Here is a 15,460-nt window from a genome sequence, read left to right as displayed (position 1 = left end):
ATTGCGCTTTTGCGGAAGTGACGTACACTGTCACAGACCGATATTTGAAGCGTGGTTTGCACTATTCCAGATCCTCAGTTGTTTGCTTTTGCATTTGGGTATGCAAAATAGGCGAGGATTCCTTCAAATTGGGCGGGTGTTACATTTACAGCTGCTCCTCCAATTCAGGCAAAGGTTGTTTAAAAAAATCTAAATCAGAAAATTATTATGGACCAATGAGTTGCCTTTATGTGAAAAACAAACCCGAAACAGCTGGTAACCATGATGAGCTCAGATTTCTCCTCTGGTCTCTACTGAGCAGGAAGTTGACACAAGTTAACATTAATCATAAAGGACAATCTAACACCCTGCATAGCAGGGGTTCTGAGGAATTCACTCAGAATCACAATGATCCACTCACACTGTGGGAGTCTTACAAAAGGTAATTTACATTACAATCATTGGAATTAGAACGTTTTTTTCCCTGTCAATACAGCCCATGAACACTTTAGTAAACCCAGCTGGGGTGTAGCAAGCTTTTCAAAAATGTGGGGGATGCTGTTCATCAGTGTGTGGCCTCTTTAAATTAAGATTTTGGCTGTGTTTTTTTTTTTTTTTATTAATTATTTAATAAATTTATTTCATATTTTGACATTATCTCATGTGGTTGTCTAAATATTTGTTACAGTCTCATAAAATGCTTTTAAACATAACAAAATGGACCTCAGAGACACTACCTCATATCATTAGAAATTGCCAAATATGCATTTTGAAAGTGATCTTTTCTGAATCTGCTTATTCTAAAACAACAGAGGTGGGTAGTAGGTACAGTAACTTGATTAAATTTATTTCAAAACAATACTTTTGGGTGTGGCTTTGCTGAATTGTACTTTTACAAGAGGAAAAGCATAGTTGCTTGTGGGTAAAATCTCTGGCTTACTTGAACTTTAATTATCTCACATTGGTGAAATTTACCTCTGCATTTAACCCATCCCCTTGGAGAGTTGAGGGCTTCCACCGTTGGGTCCCCCCTTAGAGCAGTGTGGGGTTAAGGATCTTCCTCAGAAAGCCAGAGTGGCAGTCTGTGGGAGTGGGGCTCAAACGCAGAACCCCAGGATTCCAAGCTCTATGCCCTAACCACTAGGTCACCACTTCCAACCGCTAGGCCGGCTTCTCTACACTGCAAAAAACTGAAATCTAAATTAGTATTTTTTTCTTAAAATAAGTGCATTTATTTCTTAAATTGAGGAGGTAAGCGACATGCTTTGCCAACTGAACATGACAATTTACATTTAAAATAAGAAAAATCAACTGCATTATCTTATTTCAAGACCATATTATCCAATTATCTTATTTTATAGTTTATAGTTAAAAACATTAATTCCATTGGCAAATCATCTTTTTTACCTGCTTAAATTAAGGGTAAATATCCTACTTAAGTCAGCTGTATAAATATCCTTAACTTAATAATGTTTGACTTTTTTATATTTCGTTTTTCCATGTTCCCATGATTATTAATTCCCATAATTATTGAAGAAAAATGCACCAAAGAGAAAAACAGGTATAGTTATTTTTTTTAGTGGTGCTTATGATTTAGCACTTAAACTTCTTGGTTTTAATGTCTTAAAAGTTCCTGCTTCTGCTGTGCCATTTTCAAATGAAAAAAAGTAAACACTTTAGTGAATGGTACTGCAAGTCACTAATGATTTTTCGGTACCTTAACCTCAAAGGGCACAGTGGCATGGGCTCAAACCTTTTCAAATACTTTATGGCTCTACTTAAACAAAACAAACAAAAAAAAAAATTTTAAATGCGTTTTTTTATTTAAATAGACTTTCATTTTTATTTAACAATAATTTAACTCACAGGGTTTTTGATTTATGATCATCTGGTTGTGTGACCACCTGTTAAAGAACAGAGGTCTTGGCAGGATGTTTTACTGATTTATTCACAATGCCAAGATGGAAAGAAATCAGACAAAAAAGACAAAATACTGTTTGCTATCATCAATCTAAAGAGGAATCTAAAGCCATTTGCAACCTAATTCAATTATCATTTTATGGTGAGAAAGCTTCATTACAGGTAAAAACATTAATGACTGCTGACAGTCCTCACAGATATGAACATCAAAACAAATATATTAGCATGTGTAATATGGCGTTCAAGGAATGTGATGCTCAGAGAAATAAAAAGGCGTTCCATCTTATATTCCTAAATGAATATGGTAGCCTTATGTAGACATCCAAAAGTAACATCAGCCACTTCTGGACTTTTCTGGGGATTTTTTATTTTTTTTATTTTAGTACCTATGAATCTAGAAGTTTAACCAAAATAACCAGTACCTACTTAGTTCAAAATCAAACTCAGCACATCATCCCAAACACACGATATTAGGCATTAAGCATAGTGGCAGGAGATTTGGATGGTAAATGGAATTTGTTTAGGTTTAGGTCATTATGTCGGTGATCCAGATTAAAAATTTGAGGAAATCGTTCTGATAACACAACCTGTAACGAAAGTGATGAAAAAAAGAATCACTGCTCCAAAGGTCCACAGGACCATCTATCAGTCAGATTCACAATTGTAGCACAAGTAAAAATCTCCTCCAGCTGTATAATCGTTACTGTATGTGTCCAAGACTTGCACACCCAGCGCTGCAGCCACACTACCCTGGAATTTGATTAGTTCTCCTGCTTAAGGAAGTCCCCAAGCTGTCGGCGCTGACAGAACACCATACACAGACACCCAGATTTTAGCACACTCAAGCCATATAACTTTGAAGCAAATAATCAATGATTCCATCTAATGAAGTTGTAATTAATTCATACAAACAGTCAGAACAGTATGGCAAAAAAAAATAATAATAATAATAATAATAATTCTCACATTAAAAGATTTACTTTGTCACTTCAAAAACACCCTTTGTCACATAAGTTTAAAAGATAATCTTGAATTCCGTAAAAATTCAAAAAATATCCACTGGACTTGGTTTCCAAGACTTGAAGACGTTTCGCCACCTCTCCAGGAAGCTTTCTCAGTTCAAATGTCTGGATCCGCAGTGAGTTTGAGTCTTATATAGACAAAGCCTTGAATCGCTTGGAAACATGCACATGGTAACCGATGAATGGGTCGTTTGGTTCCATCGTTAGCCTGTAATATCTGAAACCTGTCTATGGCCCCGTCCACACGAAGACGAACCCTGGCCTAAAAGCACAAATTTTTCACCAAACCAGCCTCTCATCCACACGAAGCCGGCGTTTCGGGGGTCTGTAAACTATCTTTTTTTTTATTCAGCCTTCAGAGTGGGAAGATTTTGAAACGCCGTTTTCGCGTTTCCATCTTTACGCTCTAACTGCATATTTTTTTTTACACGCATGCGTCATAGCGTCGCCTCTAAACACACGCATGCTCGACCAGTATCACAACAACAATGGCGCCGTTGCTGCTAATGCTACTCACCCTGCTGTCGGGCTTACAACAGAATCTTCTTCTTCTGGAATATCTCCAGGAGGAACAGAGCAATATCGACGACATAGTTCAGCACCTGAATTTGACTTAACCACGAAAATGGACCCGCAGGGCAACCATGTATAAATATTAGTGCGCATGCCCAACATTTCGTCGCTTATTTTTGCTTTGGCACCACAGCGCCACTTACAGGCCTGGCATACATTTTGCAGCGTTTTCATGCATTCGTGTGGACGCTCACATTTATTTTACGTGTCCGTCTTTACGGCAAACGTTTTGGAAAATATCAGGGTTTTGTGTTCGTTTTGACTTCGTGTGGACGGGGCCTTAGATTCTGAGGGTCAGTCGTTAAAGGACCGACCCTCAGAATCATAGACAGCTTCCTGGAGAGGTGGCGAAACGTCTTCAAATCTTGGAAACCAAGTCCAGTGGATATTTTTTGAATTTTTACGGAATGACTATGACCTGGATGACTGAGAACCTTCATCAGATAATCTTGAATGTGTCTTCGGGGGAAAGTGAGCATGTGCAGTATCAATGGGAGCAATACAGCATGTTTCTGATTAGAGATAAAACTTTCCCTTGTCTCCCCTGCTTGTTGTGTAAGATCTTTTATCCAACTTAAAAATGCTTTTTGAATCTTAAAGAGAAATGAAATGTTGTTGTAACTAAGTATAGGTTTTCCTTAAAGAATTGTTATAGATGCTTATGGCTGTAGGTAGGAAGGATCCCAACAGCAGTCCGTCTTGCAGCAGATCTGAAGAAACCAATGACACTAGGTGTTATATGATTGTCAGATGAAGAAGGAACTCAGGACTGTTGATAATGTTTTTCATTTTAAGAAGAACCGTTTTAATTATCTAAACGTATTCATTTATTTATATGTTCTAGGTGATTTTAGACAAAGTTGGTGGAAACACCATTTGTCTCAGTTTATACATTTGTTATTGTTCTTGTTTGCTTGATTTAACCATCTCTTTATTCTGTAGTTTGCATTCATATACTATCCCAGGTTTGTTTATGTTCGCATTTTTACAGATTTCAACATCTTGGTTTAAATCAGGTCATAACTTTTGTAGGTTTTGTTTGATTATTTAACTTCTGTGTTTTATTTTGGTGAACTTACCTTACCTGTGCTTCAGGAGGAAGTGTGAACTCATCTCCTGAAAGGTCACGGGAAGGTACCAGAGGAGGGGGCCACATTGCCCAGTCTATCTCACGGTCATGTATTTCCATATTACCAGTTGCCGAAATTGGCTTCCACCAAAGGGTGTCTGTGCACTCCCGTAGAGATAGGGTGAGGAACTCAACCATCGAGGAGAGGCGCTGGTACTTCACATCGAGAGGAGAAACTTCAGGCGCCTTACCTCTTGGGATCCCTTTGGGCGTCTGGGGCCTCTTACATTGCAGCGTCCATAAAATCTGTAATGCTCCCTGCATGAATTTTTATAAAAATATTTATATGCATAAATCAAGCAGAAAACTATGACGATAGCCGTACTGCTCCACTTGTGAAAGCAACATCTGTTGGGCTGTTTTTGGCATCAAGACAATTATTCTTATTGCCACATCAGCAGACAGGACACTGTTAAAAATAAAAATAGAAAAAATTATGACTTAGCTGCTGTACAATTATTTGTTACTTTGCTTTAATTTTTCGGATAAAGCAAATACAGTACATTGAAGCTTGTGGTTCAAAGTTACACTGGTATAAATACGTTTAAAAGCCACTGTATGTTTGAATAAACACACTCTTTGAATTATATGTTGATTGCCTATATCAAAGTATAAAAAAAAACTGTTTCATAAATTATACTAAGGCACAGTTTATTGTAGTGTAAACTAATTTAAAAAACACTTCACATTAGACACTTTTGCTGTCAAGTGATACTTCACTGTATCCAATATGATGATAGTGAAATAGCCTCTAAATAATATAATTTTATCCACTAGTGTTCATTTCGGATGAGGCAGGGCCAATTATGCCAAATGCCAATGGACAGTGCGTTGTATGGCATTCCGGATAGTCAAAATGTGGTTTTGTCTAGTCAAAATGTAATTTAAGATATCTGGAACGTAATTAAGGATGGTCAGACGAAACCGAATTTATGTTAAAACGGCTTGCCATATTGCCAGAGTATGTGCCTTTTCGCTCCCTCATAAAAAAAAAAATGCACCGGAAGTTGCGTCATTGTCACTCAACCAATCAACAGCGAGGTTATTATGCGCAGGGGTTTGCAGGTTAAGCAGTATTACTCCTTTATATGACTTAAACGTGTATTAATTTGTATATATATGTGTATTTTTTATAAGCGTTTTGGAGCAGTTGCTTTCTAACTAAAACGAGGTAAAGTAAGAACACGGAAGTTAAAGCAGCTAGAATTGGCAAACGTTAGCTAGCTGAGTTAGCTTAACAGACATGACGACCCGGTAGCTCACAGAAGCAATTTCTGGGTATAATCAACTAAACAGACTCTAAAACTATTTATGAAGATACATAGTGTAAAAGAAACCAATCGGATTACGAGCCCGATGTTTTCATATGTCACTTTTCTACATTACGCTGTTTGAGTTCAGGCTAGTAAGGTACGGTTAGCTTAGCTTTTATATAAGCGACAACATCCGGCAAACTGGACAAAACATTGGATTTAATGGGCTTTAAATCGGGTTTGGCCGGTTCGCTAACCCCACAGAAGAAGATGAAAAAGAGAAAAGAGCTGAACGCCTTGATCGGACTCGGGGACAGTAAGAGAAAGAAGACGAAAAAGGGCTCAGGTCACCGACTTCTGCGAACCGAACCACCGGGTTCAGAGTCGGAATCCAGCTCTGAGGAGGATGACTTCAACAACCTGAACGGCGTAAATAGCTTTGGAAAGTGAGTGAGCTGCTGTCTTTTTTTATACGTTTGTGAGAATAATTGGATTGCATCTGGGCCTCAACTAAACGATGTAAAATTAGTGCTCAAATTCCAAAACAAAGATTATACATATTCTCTTCTCTAAAAACACTGATGTACTTATGAGACAACACACTGTTCTTTAATAATTGTCAGGAAAAAAAAAAAACAAAAAACTTAAGTATTAGTTTTACTTATTTTAGCTTTAAGTTATGACATTAGACAGATCCCTCAAATGGTTTCCTATTATGTTACTTTAAAGTCACAAACCTCAATTAACTGTATGCATAATGTATGTGATAAAGGGGTAGGAAATTACATAGTTTTTAAAACTTGATGAAATATAAAATCTGACACTCATCTATTCACTCTGCTTTGCCATTGTAGCCAGTTCCGCTGTGAAGCTATAAAGTATTAAATGGAGACCCAATTGTTTTCCTTTCATAAGTACAGCTGCTAAAGCATCTCAAAGACCAAGAAATACTTCGCAGTTCAAATCAATTCAAACTTTATTTATAAAGCGCTTTTAATCGATTTAATGGAAAGTGCTGTCCTCATTTAAAAGCATGATTGATATCCAACATAGAATATACATAATTATTAAAACTTTGAGTGATGAAGCTGTGGAGAAGTTTGAAGGTTTGGTCATAAAACGGTATCTAAAATGTAAATGTCTCACAGAGCACTGTTTAAACATGTATCCTAAAATGGATGCTTATTTTTCTTCTCTTATAAGTGCTTTTAATGCCTCAACAGAATTTTAATCATGTCTGAATATAAAGGGTACTTGATTCTTGAATTATGCCCTTTCAGGTTGAAGAGAACATAGTTTCACTGTACCATTTGTATAATGTCAATAAAAAATGCAATCATTCAAATATACAAGGAGAGCACATCTTGCCAAATGCCTTTTTTATTGTTAAGTTTAAGTTGTTGAGAAATTGGATGGAGCGAAATACAGGAATTCCTGTAAGGAAACCTGATAGAGGCAGCACAACACTAGGTAAAGGTTAACCTTCAGGTTATGGGTGTGTTGACAAAATAGGAATTTGGTCAGTATGAATACTCTTGCAAGCACAGACTTTAGCAACTCATTCTTTAAGAACAGTTAATTTCAAATATGCTTGTTATTCACACACAGAACCCTCTAAGTGTGCTTCAATGAATAATAAAATAGGCTGTTCAGTTTTAAAGTCTAATGTTACATGTCTCTTCTTTTAACAGAAGAAGCTACTCACAATGCTGCAGCGTGTGCTACCCCTTGTTCCTGTTCATCATACTAGCTGCCTGTGTCATGGCTTCTGCTGGACTGATATGGATGCAGATTGCACTGAAAGAGGATTTAGACTCACTGAAGGAAAAGTGGCACAGCAGTAAGTGTGTTTGTCATAATCACCTTTGATTTTTACATTTCTGTTCATATTCTATCTAGCTGAGGTGTTTTTGTCACTGCTTATAACACATGATGTTTTTATTTTTGAAGTGGAATCCACCCAGAAGGCGTCGTCAAGTGAAATACCCAAATTAAACGAGGATCTGAAAGACGAGGGGAAGAAAATCGAAGAGATTGAAAACGGGGACAAGGGGTTGAGCAGACTCTGGTCTAACCTAACAGAAGTGAATCGAAAGGTCAGTTACGCTTATTACGCTTGCAATATCTGCTTTTTTTAAGTGCATTTTTGTAAAGAAAAAGCTATCAGCCAACATTCTCTCATACCAAAAGTTTTAACTTTTGCTCTGTTTTGTTTTGACATCAGACAGTTTATTGCACTTTTATAACATAAAAAAATGTGGTCAGATTTATAAATTTTCTGCAACGTACATGCCGCTTTTCCAGAGGATTTCATCATACAATGTGCACTTTTAGCTAAACTGTTCTGTTGCAACCCAAACAGATCACCTTTCTGGATTCAGCTGTCAGCCATTTGAAAACCAGTCTGAAATCGTCTGCTGATTTAATCGGCCTTCCAACCACTGTTGAAGAGCTTCAGAAGGTAATGTCAACAGAAGTTTGAACTTTGACGATGTGTTCTGAATTTAGTAACCACATGACACTTTTTTTCTGTCTTTTTTAGAGTGTTGCCACAATTGGCAGCACACTAACAAGTGTACAGCATGATGTGGAAACAATGAGAGCTTCTCTTGAAAATCAGAAGAAAGAGGATGAGTCAAAGAAGACCATGGTAATTTTGAATAGGCAGTTACTGTGACATTATTTTTTTTCTGAATTGATATTCATCCCAATCAATGTTGAATTCACTTCTCAGTGTGTACTTCACATTTTGCTTGATGGTTCAATGAACAATAGAGAAAAAAGTTTTACTCTTTTTACTTTTTTTAAATGAGAAAACTCACAGTATTAGTGAGTGTATGTAAAACACCCTACGTTTTTTTGTATTTTATTTTATTTTTGAGAAAAACAAAAAGCAGTAGCGAGCTGAATATCTCTCCCAAGGTAAAGACGTAGTGTTCAGTCCAATCCCCCTTTTCAAACACTAGGTGGCACTTATTTGGGGGCCTTTGTATGCAAAGCTGCAAACTATTGGGAAAAATGGCCAAGGGGTGTTACATTATGGTGCTACCTGTTATGTCCTGCTGGTTGATCATCCATAAAGTGTTGGTTCAGTGCTGGTTATGTAGAAGCAAAATGGTCTTTAACCTCATCTCTGCCATAATCACCACTATGACTTTGGTGCGGAGAGCTTTTTTTTGTTAGTTTGTTTTCTGCCAAAGGATTAAAATTAACTAGAAGGACCTATTCTAGAAATAGTGGTGACTTTAAGGGACATCTTCTCATCCTAACATGTATTTTTGCACCCTAAAGTGGAGGATATTTTTAGCTGTAGTGGCTGAATGATCTTGATTTCAGATTGTTGTTCATCTTTATGTTAACAAAAACAACATTTCCCAATTTTCCCAACTAAAATAGTCTCCTGCCTTAAAGGTGTAGTGGAGGATTGTTGCAATTTTTTTTTAAACTCATCCCAATTCACTTTAAAAAAAAAACAACAACCCTGTACCCGCTCCCAAGAGGGAACACCTATTAAACGCATGCAAGAGCATGCACGAGCCCATTTCTACACGTGCGCACTCAGTTTAAAAGTTACTTTTTGCATCGCTCAGACAAGCTTACTTTCCAAAAGAAGATTTGCAATTTTTCCACTATGTCTCACTCGCTATGACTCACCGGTAAGTGAAAATGGGGATGAGAACATAGGACGGCTTACGTAAAGTATCACCAGAATGATTGACAATTGGGAGGACCATTTATTTTGATGATAGACCCACAAAAAAGAACATCCTCCTCTATACATTTAAGCAAAATGTTTTTGTTTTTTTCATGAGCAAATCAAAGTACTTTTTAATCAGTACAAATTGTGCAATGATTTCTTTTTCTTGTACATATTATAAATTGTAGCCATAATGTAAATGCTGCTAAGAATACCTTTTTTCATTGGCACATAAAACAACATTAATGTCAAATAATATCATCTAGCATGCAGGCGACATGAGGTTATATTTTAATCTTCTTTTTATTCATAGTTGCAGGTTTGTTTTGTTAAAAACCAAAAAATCTACTACCCCACATCAAGACGTGTTGTGTTGATTCTCCAAATCATGGCTTGAATCCAAATGAGAAGCGCTGGTGATCGCTGCCACAGCCAGATTAATAAGTGCTTTAACCCACGCATGTAAGCAGCTTGGCAGTTCTTGTCAAACCCGTGTTAAAGGAGACGGGGGGATAAGAGGGTCCTGTCATTCTTTGGATCAATGCCTTGGCTTTGCATTCATAATACATTAAACAAGTGACAATCTATTTGGAGAGCTTCGATGCTATGAACTAAAACTAGGTCAGATATCTGAAAGAATGGGGAAAAAAATATCTTCCTGTTTTTCTCACATGCAAAACAAGATAAAATAAGAAAATCACCAAATATTTGCATATTGATGTATTTCTATTACCCTGACTTCATATTTCTTTCTTGCCCGTAGTTTTACCAGCTAAGTTTATGGCGGCTTTGAAAGGTGTTAACACCCCTGCTTTGACTGCAAGTTTTTATGATGTATAACAAATACAATATAAAAGCAAAGAAATAAAAAACATCTGTTTCAAGGGGAAAAAAATGCAGTATTAGGGTTGCATTAGTGTGTACAACCGGTCTGTAAAACTCTAAAACATTTTTAAATTCTTTTTCTGTCTTTTGTTAGAAGCCTATTAGTATGTCACATCTGTGGTTGATTATATTTGCTCTGTCTTTAAACATTTTTGGCACTTGATGATTGAGAGGTTATATCCTGTCCATTATGTATATATATATATATATATACCTCTCTGAAAACAGTGGCTTTTGCTAAGTCAGACAGATTCATGGACAATCCAAGTGGGGATTGAATTTACTCCAAGTTAATCAGATATACTATATTTATGTTTGGTGTGATCTAGAAGACTGAATGCTGAATCAAGTGGTGCAATAATAAAATTACTGTTGTGTGCATATGCATGAAGGTTTTCCAGCAATTTGTGTCATCGGTGAGGAAATAGTTTTAGAATTCTTGACCAGTCTTTCTTTTTTTATGTAGCCGTTATATGTTTACAAGTAAATATTTATTCCTTTTTACTGAACAGATTTTGTGTCCAGATTGTGCTTGCACATGTGTTAAACACTTAGTTGCACATATATTTACATCATGTATCATTTTGGTAGGACATCACAGACCTAAAAAGAGCCATGAGTGAGGTCAATAAGACGGAAGAGCAGCACCATATGTGGACTGATGAGCAGATCCACATTCTCCTGTCTACAGTTGCAGATCTTCATCAAAGAGTGGCCTCATTGGAGAATGGGTCAAAACACAGTGTGAGTAATACCCTAATTCTATGGTGCCTTAAATATAACTTTTTTTCTCCACTGCTATATAAGTTGATCGACTCATCAGGATATCAAAATGCGTTTTTACTCAGTCTTTTAAAGAAAAATGTTTTATTTAAAATGTTTTTATTACTCAATTGGTTTTACTTAGATTTTATTTATTAGGCTATGGTTGTCACTCAATATAAAACTAAAACATGTATGTGAAGCTTCCAAAAAGAATGTCTCATGTCAATTTCAGAAAATTAGAAGTCAACTGCTCCACACGATTGCCAAAAAAATATTTTTTTTTATTTTTTGCTTTAGGGATTTTGGTTCATGAACTCTTTAAAGTTAATTTTAAACATAAACGAGTAAGATGGTAACAGCCCAATACTGAACGTTTAACTCTATACTTTGAGTCTACAGACTCCAAGCACACAGTCATTTAATTACCTTCCTCCTTCCATCTATTTGCAGTATAAAGATGAAGCAGCTCCAGTGACTGTGAACAGTAAAGGGCCTGTAAATGCGATGGTGACAGAAACAACACCACCTCAGGATGTGGAAGGTACTACCTAGAAAAAAGCCAACTTAATTTCTTGACTTTCTTTCACTCTGTAGCTGTTTAACATGACCATCTGATTCTTCCTCTAACAGACATGTCTGCACCTCTGACAAAGCCACAAATAAGCAGACGTCCTCGCTTCTTAACTCCAAGACGATCGAGGAGGAGTGCCGGGACTAAATGTCCGAAGATGTTGTCCCTGCCGGGTGTCACTTCTCTATCAGGTCAAAAACACTGAACCTCTCCATTCGTTATTCTCAGTTTGAGGATTTTCCTTTAATGCTTATTTTTCAACATAGATGAAAAAGTAGCTGATGGCATTACATTTTATTTTTTAGAACTTGATCTCCATGTGCAATTTGGGGATCAAAAATTTGCAATTTTTTTCTTTTAGTGCATTTCAACTTCCATATAAAGGCACAAGAAGATCAGAGTGCAGCATTGCAAATCTTTTCCAAGGCTTCACACAAGCATCCTTTAATTATTTATATTAGAAGTAAAAGCTTTGTTACAGTGTGTGAGAAGGCATTCACTTTGCACCGGATGCTCTTATTAGAAATCATTGCATGAAATCATGGTTTTCAGGGTTCAATATTAGCAATGGGAACACCTAGCGTAAATGAAGCCATGTTCCCTTAGAGCGCTGGCGTCCAAAGTCGGTCCTCAAGAGTAGGGTTAACTGGTTATTAATGATTCAGGACTAACTGTCTAAACTGGGCAGAACACTGGTTGGAGTTTGAGATATCGGTCTTAAAGAGTGATCAGATAATTCCTTACTTGTATTTTTTTTTTCTCAAATTCGGACAAGATTTCCAAATTGAGCATGTTCCATGGCAGACGGGTTGAAAGATCAAAGATTAAAACAAAGCATTTTTTCTAGTCTTTATTCAGCCTTATAATCTGCTGAAAACAAAAATATTTTTTGTCATTATGTAACCATACCATAATTTTTCTCAGAAAGTTTTGCTCTCTCTCGCTCTTCTGAAGCCCAAATCAGTCAGACCTGTTGGAAATTGCAACAGTAGATACTGAATATTTTCAGATTTTTTTGGTCTCCAAGTTCCCTCTGACTTTTTAAAAATCAGACTATTAAAGTGGATGGCAAACTTTTTAACATATTTCAGGTTTTGTGGCAGATGTGTACCTTCTCTAAGCAATTCTGCAGTTTTAGCAGGGTAATAATAAACACTTAAATGTCAACTTTAATTGAATATTTTTCTGAATGCAGACCTTGAGAACCTCTACTGGAGAGCAGGAGTGGAGCGCAACCACCTCGGACTAACTTACCAAGACCTAAAGAATCAGTTTGGGGGAGCGACTCCCAGTGAACATGCTATGGCGTGCTTTGATGATGGAGACCGCAGGTACAGACTGGTGGAGCTGAGAGCTGCTGTGGGTTTGTGAGCTCCATGTCACTGACCGCAGTGAACAGTATGGAGCACCCAGCAGGGTCTGGGAGGGTTTGGGGATTTCGGACTTTTATCTGTAGTTGCTGCACCTTGGTGAACTAAGTATTTATCATTTTGACAGTGGTAAAAGAGGCACTGGTATGCCCTCTCCTCACACCTCCCCCACAAGTTCCACTTAAATATATTGTCAGCAAACAAAAATTGCTTAGATTTTAATAGTAATACGAACAAGTATTTGTATGTAAAATCTGATCCTTTTTAACCAGTTCCTAAAATTTTGTTTGTAAACATGGAATAAGTCATTTTTTCCCCATCCCAGGTCTTCAACATGAAGTAACTGATTATTTTTATTTTTTTCTGTTTTTGATTCTGTGTCTCATCCTGATGTAATGAATTGTTTGTTAAACTATTTTAGGCTGTAGCTCTCAGAAATGTTCCTGTCTACATCAACACCTGGTTCAGCTCACTTAAAGCTTGTCTATAATTACTGGAGAAGGACTTTTAATGAATGTTTACAAATGACTACTAGAAATGGCGTTTTAGAGGCTTTCATTGTGTTTTTGCACAGTTTCCTAACTTATCTAAGAAAAAACAATCAGATGTAAAAGCAGTCAAAACTTTTTCTATGCTCTTTTCTAAGCTAAAAGTAAAGTTTAAAGCTCTGCTTGCCTTCACCTTCAGATTTCCATCTGTGATCAGTCGATCTGTGCATTTAGTTGTAGTTTTGGTTTTTTGCTTTTCTCGTTTCCTGATGTTTTGCAAATTTGAAGGGCTACAAACTCCTTGCTAGAATTTTTATGGTTATTGAGGCACATGTAGCAATAAGTGATGTATTACAGGCGCACCGAGCTCACACTCTGTAAAAACCATCACTGTTTGCATTAATGTATATTTTATTGCATTATAAAGGTCCTACTTATGTAAGGATTCACACAAAGGCCATGTGGCCTGTTGTGCTTTGTAAAAATGTAATTTCAAACAGTTATATTCTAAAAGGGGTCACATTGTTGGAATTTAATCAGAGATCCTTCACTGCCTTTTTTTTTTCTTTATTTTGTTTTTCTTAAGTTTTGACCTGCTGGTTTTAAACAGATATGCTAAAGAGTATTTAATATAGGTATGGTTAAAAATCAAACTGAACATAGATGAAATAAAGGATTTCTCCAATACTGGTTAATCGCAGTAAATTAGAATGTCTGTGTAACCTATTCTAGTGATTTGAGTAAAAATCAGAAATTCATTATACACAGTGACATATTGCAAGCAGTTGTTTGTTCATTTTAATGATTATTGCAGCAAATAAAAGAAACCTCCATAAATTTTACTTTCCCTGAATGCATTTACCATATATCATGACCCAAAAAACAACAAAAAGTGGATTTAAAAAAAATATTCTGCCCAAACATGTCAATATGGTGTACAGTATCTGAACTTGATACATGATCAAAGTTTTGTTTGCATAATTGCTGCGTCTGAAGCATAGAATGGATGCAATCTAAAGGAGGCAACTCTAATTTAGTTGTAAAACAGTATGGCCTCAAAATCACAGGGTTTTTTAAGAAAGCTTTTGATGTCCAGCACTATTCAGATCACATTTGCACCCTCGTGGTGATGGATTTAATTCTTTAAAGTAATGTGGAGGACCAGGGTTTGCATACTAGTTGTGTAAGGTAAAACTCTGCTAGTCTGGAAGTAGGTTGTAATGACTTGCTGTGGCGACCCCTGAAAACAAATACATTTATAAAATTGTATAACTGATGCTGGCAATAATAGCGGTATTTATGAATTTAACAAATTACTGGTATTTAATCATGTACCAACAGTAATATCACCCTGGAGCTTATTGTGTCCTCAGTTAAAGGTTAACAGGATTGATACTTTTGACAGTGCAAATTCCATTGGAAAATGAGGCTCTTTTTCTTTTCACTTAATTTTCCATTAATATCCTCTCATTCAGCTGTTAAAAGCCAGAGTTTTAACAGTAGATTTGTTTTTAAAAGTTCTTTTTGAGCTTATGTAGTGGAATTTTGAGTTTTCCTTATTTGTCAAGAATCTACATGAACAAGACTTGAAATGTGTTGCTGTGTATTGAAATGAGATCATTTTACTTTTAATAATACCCTATTTTAGTAATTTAATTGTAAAATTGAGTTTTACTAGATTATTTTTATGCATCAAAACATGCTAGTTGCAACATTTGACCAAAAATTGTTTAACTTTGGATGCTTTAAGAAGAAGAAAAAAAGGGGGGGGGGTTCTTAGCAATTGACCCTTTATCAAATGAAAATGT

The 15,460-nt window shown here is 36.3% G+C and overlaps 1 protein-coding gene across 1 annotated transcript; it reads left to right on the top strand.

Annotated features, from left to right (window-relative positions):
* Positions 1-5,650: 5,650 nt before the first annotated feature.
* efcab14 (EF-hand calcium binding domain 14) lies at positions 5,651-15,409 on the top strand. The gene is made up of 9 exons (XM_015383168.1): positions 5,651-6,322; positions 7,568-7,716; positions 7,827-7,972; positions 8,239-8,337; positions 8,419-8,526; positions 11,050-11,202; positions 11,674-11,764; positions 11,854-11,985; positions 12,990-15,409. Exons 1-9 carry the CDS (start codon positions 6,099-6,101, stop codon positions 13,163-13,165), a joined length of 1,278 nt encoding a protein of 425 aa, XP_015238654.1. The 5' UTR covers positions 5,651-6,098; the 3' UTR covers positions 13,166-15,409.
* The last annotated feature ends 51 nt before the right edge of the window (positions 15,410-15,460 follow it).

Source organism: Cyprinodon variegatus, unplaced genomic scaffold, assembly GCF_000732505.1.
Source record: "Cyprinodon variegatus isolate N-32 unplaced genomic scaffold, C_variegatus-1.0 Scaffold277, whole genome shotgun sequence".
NCBI lineage: Eukaryota > Metazoa > Chordata > Actinopteri > Cyprinodontiformes > Cyprinodontidae > Cyprinodon > Cyprinodon variegatus.
This window is presented reverse-complemented; position numbering and strand designations above follow the sequence as displayed.